Raw genomic sequence first — 15,012 nt, 5'->3', positions numbered from 1 at the left:
AGAATGTGTGTTTATGAAAAAACGTAATTAGAAGGAATTATATTTATTATAGGTGGCTGGCAAAAGAAGTACTCAACCGAACTATATTTAAATATTTTTAAAGAGCGTATAATATCCCTTTGTTTTATAAAACATGCATTTTTTTAAGATATGCTAATTACCTTAGAGGTCCTTTCATATATCCTTTTTTCAATATAAAATTTTTTTACTTGTTTAGAATTTTTTAGAATTCTATTTTCTTTAAAGATACTTACATAAATAAATTTTTTTTTTTTTAATTTACCAAATTGTTTATGACCGTTGCAATCTATTGCCAACCACAACATTTTGGTTTGTGGTATCATAATATCTCGCTTTATTTTCTATTTTTTTATTGTTACACTTCATTAATTTTTAGCCCTCTTTAAAAAGAGAAAAAAAGAATTATTATTTCTATTTTTTTATACATTTAGTGATGTCTTTATTAAAATTTATGTGTCTGTCTCCAGCTATTGATGATGACAAAAACAATATCAGTTTTCGGTTTTTTTTTTTTTCTTCTTTCAAATTTTACCACCAATTCAAGTAACAAATAGTTGTAGTGCAAGAGATAAAATCACTTGCTCAAAAATTGGGAGAGCAATGACGTTATAAGCGAATGCTACTAACCTTGCAGAACAAGTCTATAGCCCAATCAATAGTAAAAACTATTGATTGGACTATAGGCACATTCTAGAACAAAATCTAGTCTAGTTCAGTTCTAGTTTAGTTATAGTTCAGTTCTAGTTCAGTTCTAGTTCAGTTCTAGTTCAGTTCTAGTTCAGTTCTAGTTCAGTTCTAGTTCAGTTCCAGTTCAGTTCCAGTTCAGTTCCAGTTCAGTTCTAGTTCAGTTCTAGTTCAGTTCTAGTTCTAGTTCAGTTCTAGTTCAGTTCTAGTTCAGTTCTAGTTCAGTTCTAGTTCAGTTCTAGTTCAGTTCTAGTTCAGTTCTAGTTCAGTTCTAGTTCAGTTCTAGTTCAGTTCTAGTTCAGTTCTAGTTCAGTTCTAGTTCAGTTCTAGTTCAGTTCTAGTTCAGTTCTAGTTCAGTTCTAGTTCAGTTCTAGTTCAGTTCTAGTTCAGTTCTAGTTCAGTTCTAGTTTAGTTCTAGTTTAGTTCTAGTTCAGTTCTAGTTCATTTCTAATTCAGCTCTAGTTCTAGTCAATAGTCTGATCTACATTCTGATCTATAGTCTGATCTTACTTAATCTGAACTGTAGCCTTGCCCATAGTCTGGATTGTAGCCAGATTCAGTATATATACAAAAATCTGTTAAAAAATCTGGAGAGTTTATACTTTACGAGACTCTATAGTATGATATATAGTGTAGGCTATAATATGGTCTAAGTTTGGTGTATAGTATGGACTTTAGTCTAGTCCATAGTTTAGATTGTGTAGACTACTCCGCAAACTATAATCAGACTATGATACAGTTTATGTTCTGCTGTAACTATTCGTAGGGTAACAAACCCACAAAAACACATATACATACGTACATATGTATATATACAAAAAAATAAACAAGCTTAAAAAAATACTACCAGCCATATAACATGGTACAGTCAATTAAATTCATTATATCACAGAAAAATAAGCAAAATAAATGTGAAACAGCAACAACAACAACAACTATACTCCAGCAGAGAGAAATCAAAAACAGATTTATTGTCATCAATAAATATATTGTTGGTATAGACACTAACACCCTGAAATTGACAGTAAAAATTGTTTTAAGGTTATAAAAAAACAACACACACACAAACAAGCATTTACAGAGGAAATAAGGGAAAGCAGAAAACTGAAATAAAATATTAAAAATTTTAAATTTGTACTATATATAATATTTTGCTGCATTTTTTATTTTTTCATACTCATAGACAAGCAAAAATCATTCAATTGTAAATTCAGTGTTTTATGTTATTGTTTTAATATTTTACACATCTACAAATATTTCACTGTAACCTAAAGCCAATTTAAAATATTCTTGATTAATTGCCAAAAAGATATCGCCAACAAGAGAGGATGGATATATGCATAGATATACACATATACACATATATATTTTTTTATTATTTTAATAAATAAAAAACAGGGAATAAAAATAAATCTACATTAAATATATGTATGAGAGAAAATGTCTATACATATAAATGTATGAATATTTTTTTTTATATAGAAATAAATAAAAAAACAAATATAACCAGAAAAATAAAACATGAATAAATTTACTATAAATTACCATTTTTACAAACAAACAAAGAAACAAATATAAACTTTTTTTTCACTCACATCCCTACCAAACTTTACAAACAAACACCCAAATAGATTGACTGTTTTTACAATAACAACAAATAGTCGCATACATTTGTTCTCTATAGGCATAAAAATAATTGTAAACAAACATATTCAATAGCCGTTACTTTAACATGTCTCTCACTCTCTTCTTAAATAAATACACCCATCAACAACTCCCTCACATTTTTACACACTTAAACTTAAAAGCCACCTACTAACCCAACACCCGATTATAAACGATCAACAATAACAACAACGGATATACTGCCTTAACGAAACACACAATTTTCTCGTTAAATAAAAAAATAATAACAACAATAACAATAACAACAGCATCCCTACATAAAACTGTCAAAAACATTCACATGCAATAATTTACTTTAAAAAATTGTTATTCTCTCTCACAAACACACCAACACTCACACATACATAACAACTGAGAGACAAATATTACTCTTTCCTTTGTTTTTTTTTTTCATATCCTGTCTATAAGGATTATTTGTCTATTTATTGATATTTATTTGCTGATTTTTTCCATTGACGTTTTATTAATGATATTTCCTTGTATTCAGTTTTTTCTCAAACAACAAAAAGTCATTTGATTTTTTTCTTGTTGTTTTTTTTTTAATAGTGTATGAATTTAGTTTTTTTTTTTGTATTATGTTGAATTTTTATTATTAACTATTTTTGAATAATTTATAAAATATTGTTATTGTTATCAGAGCTATTAGCAATAGTGATAATTTATGTTCTAGTTGTGCATTCGTAGTGGCTGTATTACATGGCATCGCTCCCAATTGTGATTTACAAACACAAACTTCAACATCCAAACCGGAAATGTATTTTGACGATAACAACCGGTTGTGGTATTAACTTTGGCACACATATAAGTGATGTTTTGTACTGGAGTGTAAAAAAAATATGGTGTAAAAAAATTATAAATGGCTTAAAATATTGCTGAAATTTTAAATTGAATTCATTCTTTTAACTTGCTGGGTTATCCAGAAGTTATAAGAAATCTTGTCTTTGAAAAGGTTTTCAATGAAAAGCTAGACAAGAAAGCCATTGCATGGACTATAGACAAGAACATAGTTTGGACTAAAGACAAGACTATAGTCTGGACTATAGATAAGCCTATAGTCTGGCCTATAGGCAAGTGTATAGTCTGGACTATAAACTAGACTATATTCTGGACTATAGACAAGACTATAGTCTGGCCTATAGACAAGACTATAGTCTGGCCTATAGACAAGACTATAGTCTGGCCTATAGACAAGACTATAGTCTGGCCTATAGACAAGACAAGACTATAGTCTGGCCTATAGACAAGACTATAGTCTGGCCTATAGACAAGACTATAGTCTGGCCTATAGACAAGACTATAGTCTGGCCTATAGACAAGACTATAGTCTGGCCTATAGACAAGACTATAGTCTGGCCTATAGACAAGACTATAGTCTGGCCTATAGACAAGACTATAGTCTGGCCTATAGACAAGACTATAGTCTGGCCTATAGACAAGACTATAGTCTGGCCTATAGACAAGACTATAGTCTGGCCTATAGACAAGACTATAGTCTGGCCTATAGACAAGACTATAGTCTGGCCTATAGACAAGACTATAGTCTGGCCTATAGACAAGTCTATAGTCTGGCCTATAGACAAGTCTATAGTCTGGCCTATAGACAAGACTATAGTCTGGCCTATAGACAAGACTATAGTCTGGCCTATAGATAAGACTATAGTCTGGCCTATAGACAAGACTATAGTCTGGCCTATAGACAAGTCTATAGTCTGGCCTATAGACAAAACTATAGTCTGGCCTATAGACAAGACTATAGTCTGGCCTATAGACAAGACTATAGTCCGGCATATAGACAAGACTATAGTCTGGCCTATAGACAAGACTATAGTCTGGCCTATAGACAAGACTATAGTCTGGCCTATAGACAAGACTATAGTCTGGCCTATAGACAAGACTATAGTCTGGCCTATAGACAAGACTATAGTCTGGCCTATAGACAAGACTATAGTCTGGCCTATAGACAAGACTATAGTCTGGCCTATAGACAAGACTATAGTCTGGCCTATAGACAAGACTATAGTCTGGCCTATAGACAAGCCTATAGTCTGGTCTATAGACAAGACTATAGTCTGGCCTATAGACAAGACTATAGTCTGGCCTATAGACAAGACTATAGTCTGGCCTATAGACAAGACTATAGTCTGGCCTATAGACAAGACTATAGTCTGGCCTATAGACAAGACTATAGTCTGGCCTATAGACAAGACTATAGTCTGGCCTATAGACAAGACTATAGTCTGGCCTATAGACAAGACTATAGTCTGGCCTATAGACAAGACTATAGTCCCTGGCCTATAGACAAGACTATAGTCTGGCCTATAGACAAGACTATAGTCTGGCCTATAGACAAGACTATAGTCTGGCCTATAGACAAGACTATAGTCTGGCCTATAGACAAGACTATAGTCTGGCCTATAGACAAGACTATAGTCTGGCCTATAGACAAGACTATAGTCTGGCCTATAGACAAGACTATAGTCTGGCCTATAGACAAGACTATAGTCTGGCTTATAGACAAAACTATAGTCTGGCCTATAAACAAGACTATAGTCTGGCCTATCAACAAGACTAAGTATAGTCTGGCCTATAAACAAGACTAAGTATAGTCTGGCCTATAGACAAGACTATAGTCTGGCCTATAGACAAGACTATAGTCTGGCCTATAGACAAGACTATAGTCTGGCCTATAGACAAGACTATAGTCTGGCCTATAGGAAAGACTGAAAATAAAAATGTCGTTCCACTGTGCAGTTATATTTTACTCACCTCCCTTATTGTATGTATAAGTATATTTCACACATGTTGTACCCGGTACCATGGGACATCCTATAGCATTTGGTTGATCTTTATATTTCGACCAAAGATCCACCGTATCCGGTATATTATCATTATCGGTGGCCACTATTGGCTGGCGGCAAGGAATATTAGTTAAATCTTCACGTATACTTTCGCAAGTGATATCAGCAATATTGTCTTTATCTTGAAATGGACCAATCCAAGTAAAACGAAAACAATAGGGATCTGAAGAAGAAAATATATTAAAAAAACATTTTAATAAAATATTGTAATACCCACATTCAGCTTGTAACAGTAAAAAACTTAACAAAATTAAATTAATCTTAAAAATTATTTTACACATTGTTCTTTTGTAAAATATATAATTTATAATAAAATATTGATGCTTTAATTTTTACACAAAAATCTGATGTTTTTCAATACACATTTTATTAACAACTAAATAATTGTTTGTATTGTTTAAAATTTAATTGTGTTCAATACAATTCCTTAGTTTGATTTCTCGTCTCACTATCTTATCAATAATAATATTTCATTGAATTTATTTTTTTTTTTCTTCTTATTGTTGTTATTTTATTTATTATTACTGTTAGTAAAAGTGTTTTAGTATTGTTTTTTATCGTGTTGCATGTTGAGACTATACTACGTTAGCGGTATTTGACATTTAAAGATGTTATTGGAGTAACTGCTCTGTGTTAATGGGTTTCTGTATGCGTCACTATTTATTTCTACTGCAGTTATTTATCTTTTTATATTTATTTGTTTAAATAAGAAAGTTAATTTTTTTGTTTAAATAAAAAGTATTTTTTTAGCTATAGATAGGCAATCGCTTAAATTTATATGCTGTAAATTGAACTTGAATTATAAATTCTTTATTTTAAGCTTCTTTAAAATAAACAAATGATATTTTCTTCTTTTGTTAATTTATTTTTGCATCATTTATTTAATTATCTATGACTTGTTATTTCAAGTGTTTATTTTCATTAAGCTTTTTCTCTTTATTTTATGCTTTTTAGGTTTTTGTTTGTTTTCTGTTTGAGGCCTTGTTAGTAAAACGGACAACTTAAGTCCCCTTTCAATTTCAATATGTTTGTTTAATTATTCCTGAAAATTTTGTAGCCAAAAGTAGTAGCTATAGTAGAAGGAGCCATTGAAAATTCAACCAATGAGCACTGTGTCTGTCAGTCCTTTAGCACCACATACTTACATGTACATTTTAATGTTACGAAAATGTAAGAGTAGGGAAGGGAACATGAAAATAACACATCCACATAAAACACTTACTTATGGTAATGAGTTTGGTAAACGGAAAGAGAAATTACCGGTCAAAACGAATGTGTAAAGCTCTAAAAGAGAGAGAGAGAGAGTCAGAGAAAAATCAATGAAGAAGTTTTGATTAAGCCTCTAAACTTAATCTAAATATACTGCCTAAATTCTAGACTATAGATCAGTCACTATTATCCACTACAAAACAAACTATACTCTCGACTATAGTCTTGATTATAGATCAGTCTATATACATATAGTATTGACTGTAGATCAGTATATAGTCTTGACTCTAGATCAGTCTATAGTATTGACTATAGATCAATCTATAGCCTTAACTATAGATCAGTCTATAGTATTGACTATAGATCAGTCTATAGTCTTGAATATAGATCAGTCTATAGTCTTGACTATAGATCAGTCTATAGTCTTGACTATAGATCAGTCTATAGACTTGACTATAGATCACTCTATAGTCTTAACTATAGATCAGTCCATAGTCTTAAGTATAGATCACTCTATAGTCTTAACTATAGATCAGTCTATAGTCTTAACTATAGATCAGTCTATGGGCTTAACTATAGATCAGTCTATAGTCTTGATATAGTCAGTATATAGTCTTAACTACAGATCAGTCTATGGTCTTAACTATAGATCAGTCTGTAGTCTTGACTATAGATCAGTCTATAGATAAGTCTATGCTGGACCTAAAATCATATTCTCGACTACAATTTTGTTCCATATTTCATAATAATTACTTTTAATTCTAACTTATTTCCTTTTCCTACCACTACATTTCACAAAATATTCCTTGTAAGTCCTTTTAAATTTGTAGGGTATTACAAATTATATATTTTAATATCTTTTGTATCAAATTGTAGTGAGAGTTGTAGAAAATAGAAATAATTTTCAGCACTTAATTTTATGCAAATTTCATGCAGATTTTATAAAACTACAAATACAACAACAAAAAATAATAAGAAACAAACGCTTTCTCGCAAATGTACATGACGTCGAAATAAATGCCCAAAATACGGGAAAAAGCAACAAAATAGAAAATAGCTTAAAAGTTTATTTTACCCAGCAAACAGAATTGAAGCACTTCTTATTGGTAAAAAATCTTGGCTCAACTCTGATACTTTACTTTGTCTAAGGTCAAAGATCAAATTCAATAAAACTGTAGAAAACTATTGAAGATGTTCTTTTTGAGATATTTTCGTTTCATTGCTTTTATTTTTTGCTGGGTTATGTTCTCACTCATACTTGTGTACATTTGCTACATGTGTATTATTGTAAATATTAAAGTTAATGTGTAACATTTTGTTACTAAAATAGTAGTTATTATTACAATGGTCCATGTATGTAAATTTTAATATCTAAATTATATGTGTATGCATGTACAACACTTATACATACACACACACACATCCATTCATAAAGGATACTTTATTGTATAAGCAAGAGAAATAGTTTTAAGAGTCTATGAGTCCTTTCGGTTTTTATAAAATTTCTACACATTTTTACATCTGTATTCATATGTTTCTGTTAAATGTAAATGTGTCTAGATACACATGTAAGTATATGTGTAAAAAACTATAACAAATGTTAGTTAGAGATGTATGTTGAGTTAATCACTAAAGTTTTTTTTTTAGAGTTTTCCATTATATTTTTTGCTTTTGGCTTTTTTGGGCACATGTATGAGTAAGAATGTGTGAAACATTTCTAAATACATACATATTTTTTGTGTATATTTACATTTGTATTTCATTTGTGAAAATGTGCAGAAATGTCTTTATTGTTTAATTTAAATTTTAGAAAATTGTGTAGGTTTTATGGTGATAATTGTGTATGGGTAAGAGGAATTGATAAGTGGAGCTACGCCTAGGAGAAAATATTGGTAAAATAGTTAACAATATAGTCTACAGTTTGGCCCATGGTTAGGTCTTTAGTCTAGTCTACAGTTTGGTCTACAGTTTGGTCTATGGGATGGTCTATACTCTAGTCTAGTGTACAGTCTAGTATATAGTCTAATGTATAGTCTAGTCTATAGTCTAGTCTATAGTCTACTCTATAGTCTAGTCTATAGTCTAGTCTATAGTCTAGCCTATAGTCTAGTCTATAGCCTAGTCTATAGTCTAGCCTATAGTCTAGTCTATAGTCTAGTCTATAGTCTAGTCTATAGTCTAGTCTATAGTCTAGTCTATCGTCTAGTCTATAGTCTAGTCTAGTCTAGTCTATCGTCAAGTCTATAGTCTAGTCTATAGTCTAGTCTATCGTCTAGTCTATCGTCTAGTCTATAGTCTAGTCTATAGTCTGGTCTATAGTCTAGTCTATAGTCTAGTCTATAGTCTAGTCTATAGTCTAGTCTATAGTCTAGTCTATAGTCTAGTCTATAGTCTAGTCTATAGTCTGGTCTATAGTCTAGTCTATAGTCTAGTCTATAGTCTAGTCTATAGTCTAGTCTATAGTCTAGTCTATAGTCTAGTCTATAGTCTAGTCTATAGTCTAGTCTATAGTCTAGTCTATAGTCTAGTCTATAGTCTAGTCTATAGTCTAGTCTATAGTCTAGTCTATAGTCTAGTCTATAGTCTAGTCTATAGTCTAGTCTATAGTCTAGTCTATATCTAGTCTATAGTCTAGTCTATAGTCTAGTCTATAGTCTAGTCTATAGTCTAGTCTATAGTCTAGTCTATAGTCTAGTCTATAGTCTAGTCTATAGTCTAGTCTATAGTCTAGTCTATAGTCTAGTCTATAGTCTAGTCTATAGTCTAGTCTATAGTCTAGTCTATAGTCTAGTCTATAGTCTAGTCTATAGTCTAAGTCTATAGTCTAGTCTATAGTCTAGTCTATAGTCTAGTCTATAGTCTAGTCTATAGTCTAGTCTATAGTCTAGTCTATAGTCTAGTCTATAGTCTAGTCTATAGTCTAGTCTATAGTCTAGTCTATAGTCTAGTCTAGTCTATAGTCTAGTCTAGTCTATAGTCTAGTCTATAGTCTAGTCTATAGTCTAGTCTATAGTCTAGTCTATAGTCTAGTCTATAGTCTAGTCTATAGTCTAGTCTATAGTCTAGTCTATAGTCTATCTATAGTCTAGTCTATAGTCTAGTCTATAGTCCTAGTCTATTAGTCCTAGTCTATAGTCTAGTCTATAGTCTAGTCTATAGTCTAGTCTATAGTCTAGTCTATAGTCTAGTCTATAGTCTAGTCTATAGTCTAGTCTATAGTCTAGTCTATAGTCTAGTCATAGTCTAGTCTATAGTCTAGTCTATAGTCTAGTCCTATAGTCTAGTCTATAGTCTAGTCTATAGTCTAGTCATAGTCTAGTCTATAGTCTAGTCTATAGTCTAGTCTATAGTCTAGTCTATAGTCTAGTCTATAGTCTAGTCTATAGTCTAGTCTATAGTCTAGCTATAGTCTAGTCTATAGTCTAGTCTATAGTCTAGTCTATAGTCTAGTCTATAGTCTAGTCTATAGTCTAGTCTATAGTCTAGTCTATAGTCTAGTCTATAGTCTAGTCTATAGTCTAGTCTATAGTCTAGTCTATAGTCTAAGTCTAGTCTGTCTATTAGTCTAGTCTATAGTCTAAGTCTAGTCTATAGTCTAGTCTATAGTCTAGTCTATAGTCTAGTCTATAGTCCTAGTCTATAGTCTAGTCTATAGTCTAGTCTATAGTCTAGTCTATAGTCTAGTCTATAGTCTAGTCTATAGTCTAGTCTATAGTCTAGTCTAGTCTATAGTCTAGTCTATAGTCTAGTCTATAGTCTAGTCTATAGTCTAGTATAGTCTAGTCTATAGTCTAGTCTATAGTCTAGTCTATAGTCTAGTCTATAGTCTAGTCTATAGTCTAGTCTATAGTCTAGTCTATAGTCTAGTCTATAGTTATTATTATTAATTATTATGACCAACATTTTTCTCTTTAACTTATTTTCAACATCCCCTCATAAATAACTTTGTTGTTGTCTTTCCAACAAAATAAGTTACATTTGCATAATATATGATGTACGACAAAAGTGTTATTTGTTTTTCCCTTAAAGCTAAGAAAACTGGAGAAGAAAGCGTCCAATTTCTCAATATAAAACCTAAAACTATAAAATTTAGTAAGAATCTTATAAATACTTAAATTAAAAATCTCTAACCTAATTATTGTTTACTTAAATTTCGAAAAACAAAATCTTAAAATAATTTCTTAAAGTTTTTCCCCTGAGCTGTTGTGTTCACTCTGACACCTCAAACTTTCGATTACAGCAGCACGGCGTTAACTTGAAATAACATTTACATTTAATTAAGAATGTAAAGAACATAAATTTTTAAGTATTTTTATTGTTCGAAAGTAAAAAAAAAACGAACAATCCTCAGCAGCCCCTGATGACAGTGTAATGCCATTCAACCAACAATACAAACCGAATACGTTAAACCATCAGGCAGAAACAACGGCAATGGCAATAACCACTCAAAAGCCATAAAGGTGGGTTGATAAAGATTTTGTTCAGTTATTTTACAATAACAATAATACCAACAACAGCAACAACAATCTGAATTACCATTACAACAATGACAACATGAGAAACGGCAATTTTTGCTGCTGCCGCTGCATATAATAGAACAATGACTTTAATATACAAGATTAACAGTGGCTTAGTAGAGAGATTGTAGTTATTTTCTATAGTCTGGACTATATTATAAACTATAGTATGAACTATAGTCCGATCTATAGTTACGACTATAGTCTGATCTATAGGCGAGACAATCTGATCTAAAGTCAAGACTATAGTGTGGTCTTCAGTGAAGACTATAGTCTGATCTATAGGCGAGACAATCTGATCTAAATTCAAGACTATAGTCTGGTCTTCAGTGAAGACTATAGTCTGATCTATAGACAGGAAAATAGTTTTATCCCCGGTAAATGCTATACTTCTAGAGAACATATTCGAGACTGATCTATATTCGAGACTATAATCTGGGCTATAGTCCGATTAATAGTTGAGACTGTAGTTTAGTCTATAGTCTAATATAGAGCATGATCTATAGTCTCGAATATGGTCTGATCTATAGTCTGATCTATAGTCAAGACTATAGTCTGATCTATAGTCAAGAATAGTCTGATCTATAGTCAAGACTATAGTCTGATCTATAGTCAAGAATAGTCTGATCTATAGTCAAGACTATAGTCTGATCTATAGTCAAGACTATAGAGTGATCTATAGTCAAAACTATAGTATAATCTATAGTCAAGACTATAGTCTGATCTATAGTCAAGACTATAGTCTGATCTATAGTTAAGACTATAGTCTGATCTATAGTCAAGACTATAGTCTGATCTACAGTCAAGACTATAGTCTGATCTATAATCAAGACTATAGTCTGATCTATAGTCAAGGCTATAGTCTGATCTATAGTTAAGACTATAGTCTGAACTAAGTACAGTCGACTCTGCTGTCTGACCTACAGTTAAGACTGTGATCAAGACAAAAGTTTGTTCTATAATCGAGACTATTATCTGATTTATAGTCTATAGTCTGATATATAGTCAAGCCTTTTGTATATTCCATAATCTAGACTATTCCACTGTGCAACGTTTTAAAAAACAAGTGTTATTAAGGGAATTATTATTATTGCATTTTACAACAACTAAAAAAACTTTATAAAATGAAATTTCAACTGAATATTCACACAAGTTATAAAGGAATTTACATAAATATTACATAAAAATGTAAATACTTACATTAAACTTGGGAAAAACGATGTTAACAAAAAGAGCTGCACACAAATCTATCTTCACGAAATCCCAGCAAAATAGCATTTTAAAGTAAAAAACCCTTTAACAAAAGTTCACACTTTAAGGAAGGGATTTAATTACTTTATGACATAATCAAGTATGATAAAAATTTATATAAAAAAAGAAAACTTTTTTAAAAACCAAAAATAAATTACAGCAGATAGTATATTTTGTAGTCATTATTCTTTAACAATTTCCTCTTTTTTGCCAGCAGTAGCAGTGATAGTATTAAAGTATGAAACATTGTCATTGTCATAAGAATGCTTTCATCCTTTTTGACTGCATTCATCCTTCCGTGACTTGGCTACAAGAACACCTACACTCACTCACACACTCACTCCATTTTGTACATAATCATTGTCATCATACATTATTTACGTTCTCTGAACATTCAAGGTAATAATGTTTAGTGTCAATAAATGATCAATCATTCTTGTTGGGATTTTTTTTTCTTTTACACTTTTTTCTACTCCTTTTTTTCCTATATTGAGATTTTTTTCTTCTTTTTAGCAAAACGTTTCTTTTTATTATTATGATTATTTTTTTTTTATTTTTTGTAGAAAAAAGTCAAGTAGTTGAAGGAAATAAGAAGTTATATAAAGTGTCATTTGAAGTGTTGCTATAATATACATTGACACTTTGCTTTCATCATGTTACATCGATTATTTCTGTTTTTTATACGTTCTCTGTTTGATTTCGTTCGTTTTTTTTTTTTTTTATAAAATTGATGCCATTTTCTTGGTTAACATAATTTCCGTAGTGATGTAACACTTTTTTTAAGGTAAACAGATTCGTATGTATTATGAATATGTGTGTGTTTATGTTTATATTAAGGCAAAGGTGTGTGATTTTCAAAACAGGAAAATCTTTGAATCTTAAATTTATCTTTGTCATGAACATCTTTGTTATATATTATTTAAATAATCATTATTTGTTTATTAAGTTATTGTATCCGTTATTTACTAAAACTCTTATAAAGTAAGGGAAATTTTATAAAAGCTTTTATATAAATTTCCTTTTATTGTCCCTCATTTGAATAGAGCAATAAAAAATTAGTTGAAATTAGATTTTTTTTTTGTGAAAAATTGAACTTCTTTTAGTAAAATTAAGTTAAATAAAAGTCTAGACTATAGTTTAGTATATAGTCTCGAGAGTTGTTTAGTCTATAGTCTAAACTACAGTTTAGTTTATAGTCTCGACTATAGTTTAGTCTATAGTTTCGGCTATAGTTTAGTCTATAGTTTCGACTATAGTTTATAGTCCCGAATATAGTTTAGTCCATAGTCTTGACTATAGTTTAGTCCATAGTCTCGACTATAGTTTAGTCTATAGTCTCGACTATAGTTTAGTCTACAGTATCGACTATAGTTTAGTCTATAGTATCGACTATAGTTTAGTCTATAGTATCTACTATAGTTCAGTCTATAGCCTCTCAACTATAGATTAGTCTATAGTCTCGACTATAGTTTAGTCTATAGTCTCGACTATAGATTAGTCTATAGTCTCGACTATAGTTTAGTCTATAGTCTCGACAGTAGTTTAGTCTATAGTCTCGACTGCAGTTTAGTTTATAGTCTCGACTATAGTTTAGTATATAGTCTCGACTATAGTTTAGTATATAATCTCGACAGTAGTTTAGTCTATAGTCTCGATTACAGTTTAGTTTATAGTCTCGACTATAGTTTAGTATATAGTCTCGACTATAGCTTAGCCTATAGTTTAGACTACAGTTTTGTCTATAGCCTCGACTATAGTTTAGTCTATAGTCTCGACCATAGTTTAGTCTATAGTCTCGACTATAGTTTAGTCTATAGACTCGAGACTATAGTCTAGACTATAGTTTAATCTATAGCCTCGAGACTATAGTGTAGACTATAGTTTAGTCTCGACAGTAGTTTAGTCTATAGTCTCGACTACAGCTTAGTTATAGTCTCGACTATAGTTTGGTCTATATTCTTGACTATAGTTCAGTCTATAGTCTCGACAGTAGTTTAGTCTATAGTCTCGACTATAGTTTAGTCTATAGTCTCGACTATAGTTTAGTCTATAGTCTCGACTATAGTATAGTCTATAGTCTCGGCTATAGTTTAGTCTATAGTCTCGACTGTAGTTTAGTCTACTAGAGAGTTTTTTATTAAAAAAATATTCAATTAAATTTGATATTTTATTTTAAATTGTAAATAAATTTTATTTTAATAATATTAACAATAAAATAAGGTATTTTTTTTAATAAAAATAGTTTCATAAAAGTACTGGGTACACAAAACGACTTCTCCCCTCCCTTCGTAACAAGTCTAGAGTAACTAAATGAATGAATTTATATAAAGTACAATATTTACAAATACAATTGCATTTTAAAATAAAACAATACAATCATAATATAACAAGAACAACAACAAATACAACAATATTAATAACAATATCAGGAACAATTCATACAAATGCATAAACAAACACAAATATTAACACACTTTTAAACATACACATACCAACAAATAACCAACCGCTCGGGGTAACAACACAATACAAATTAAGCCATGGTACGTGCCTCCGACTATATAAGTGGCATTATAAAATTTTAGTTAGCATAGTTAATGGATGAGACCAGTCATACTCGAGATTTTTTGTTGTTGTGAGCTTGCAACTATTATTTATGTTTTTTTATTAATGTTTAAACAAAAGAAAGTGTGTGTGTGTGCATGTGTTGGTAAATAGTGTTTTTATAATATAATATAACAATAATGAATTTTGCATAGAAAAGTTCATTGAACTTTTTGTTGTGA

General features: G+C 30.6%; 1 protein-coding gene across 1 annotated transcript; it reads right to left on the bottom strand.

Annotated features, from left to right (window-relative positions):
* Positions 1–2,947: 2,947 nt before the first annotated feature.
* Positions 2,948–5,617, bottom strand: LOC119613528. The gene is given in 4 exon segments (XM_037969554.1): positions 2,948–3,150; positions 3,153–3,209; positions 5,158–5,412; positions 5,467–5,617. Coding segments are annotated over 4 exon segments (543 nt in total). The 5' UTR covers positions 5,531–5,617; the 3' UTR covers positions 2,948–2,983.
* Between the last annotated feature and the right edge of the window lie 9,395 nt (positions 5,618–15,012).

This window comes from Lucilia sericata, unplaced genomic scaffold, assembly GCF_015586225.1.
Source record: "Lucilia sericata isolate MDLA Ls3-8-SP2 unplaced genomic scaffold, ASM1558622v1 Contig000039F_arrow, whole genome shotgun sequence".
Lineage (NCBI taxonomy): Eukaryota > Metazoa > Arthropoda > Insecta > Diptera > Calliphoridae > Lucilia > Lucilia sericata.
Note: the sequence above shows the minus strand (reverse complement) of the source record. Positions and strands in the feature narration are given on the sequence as shown.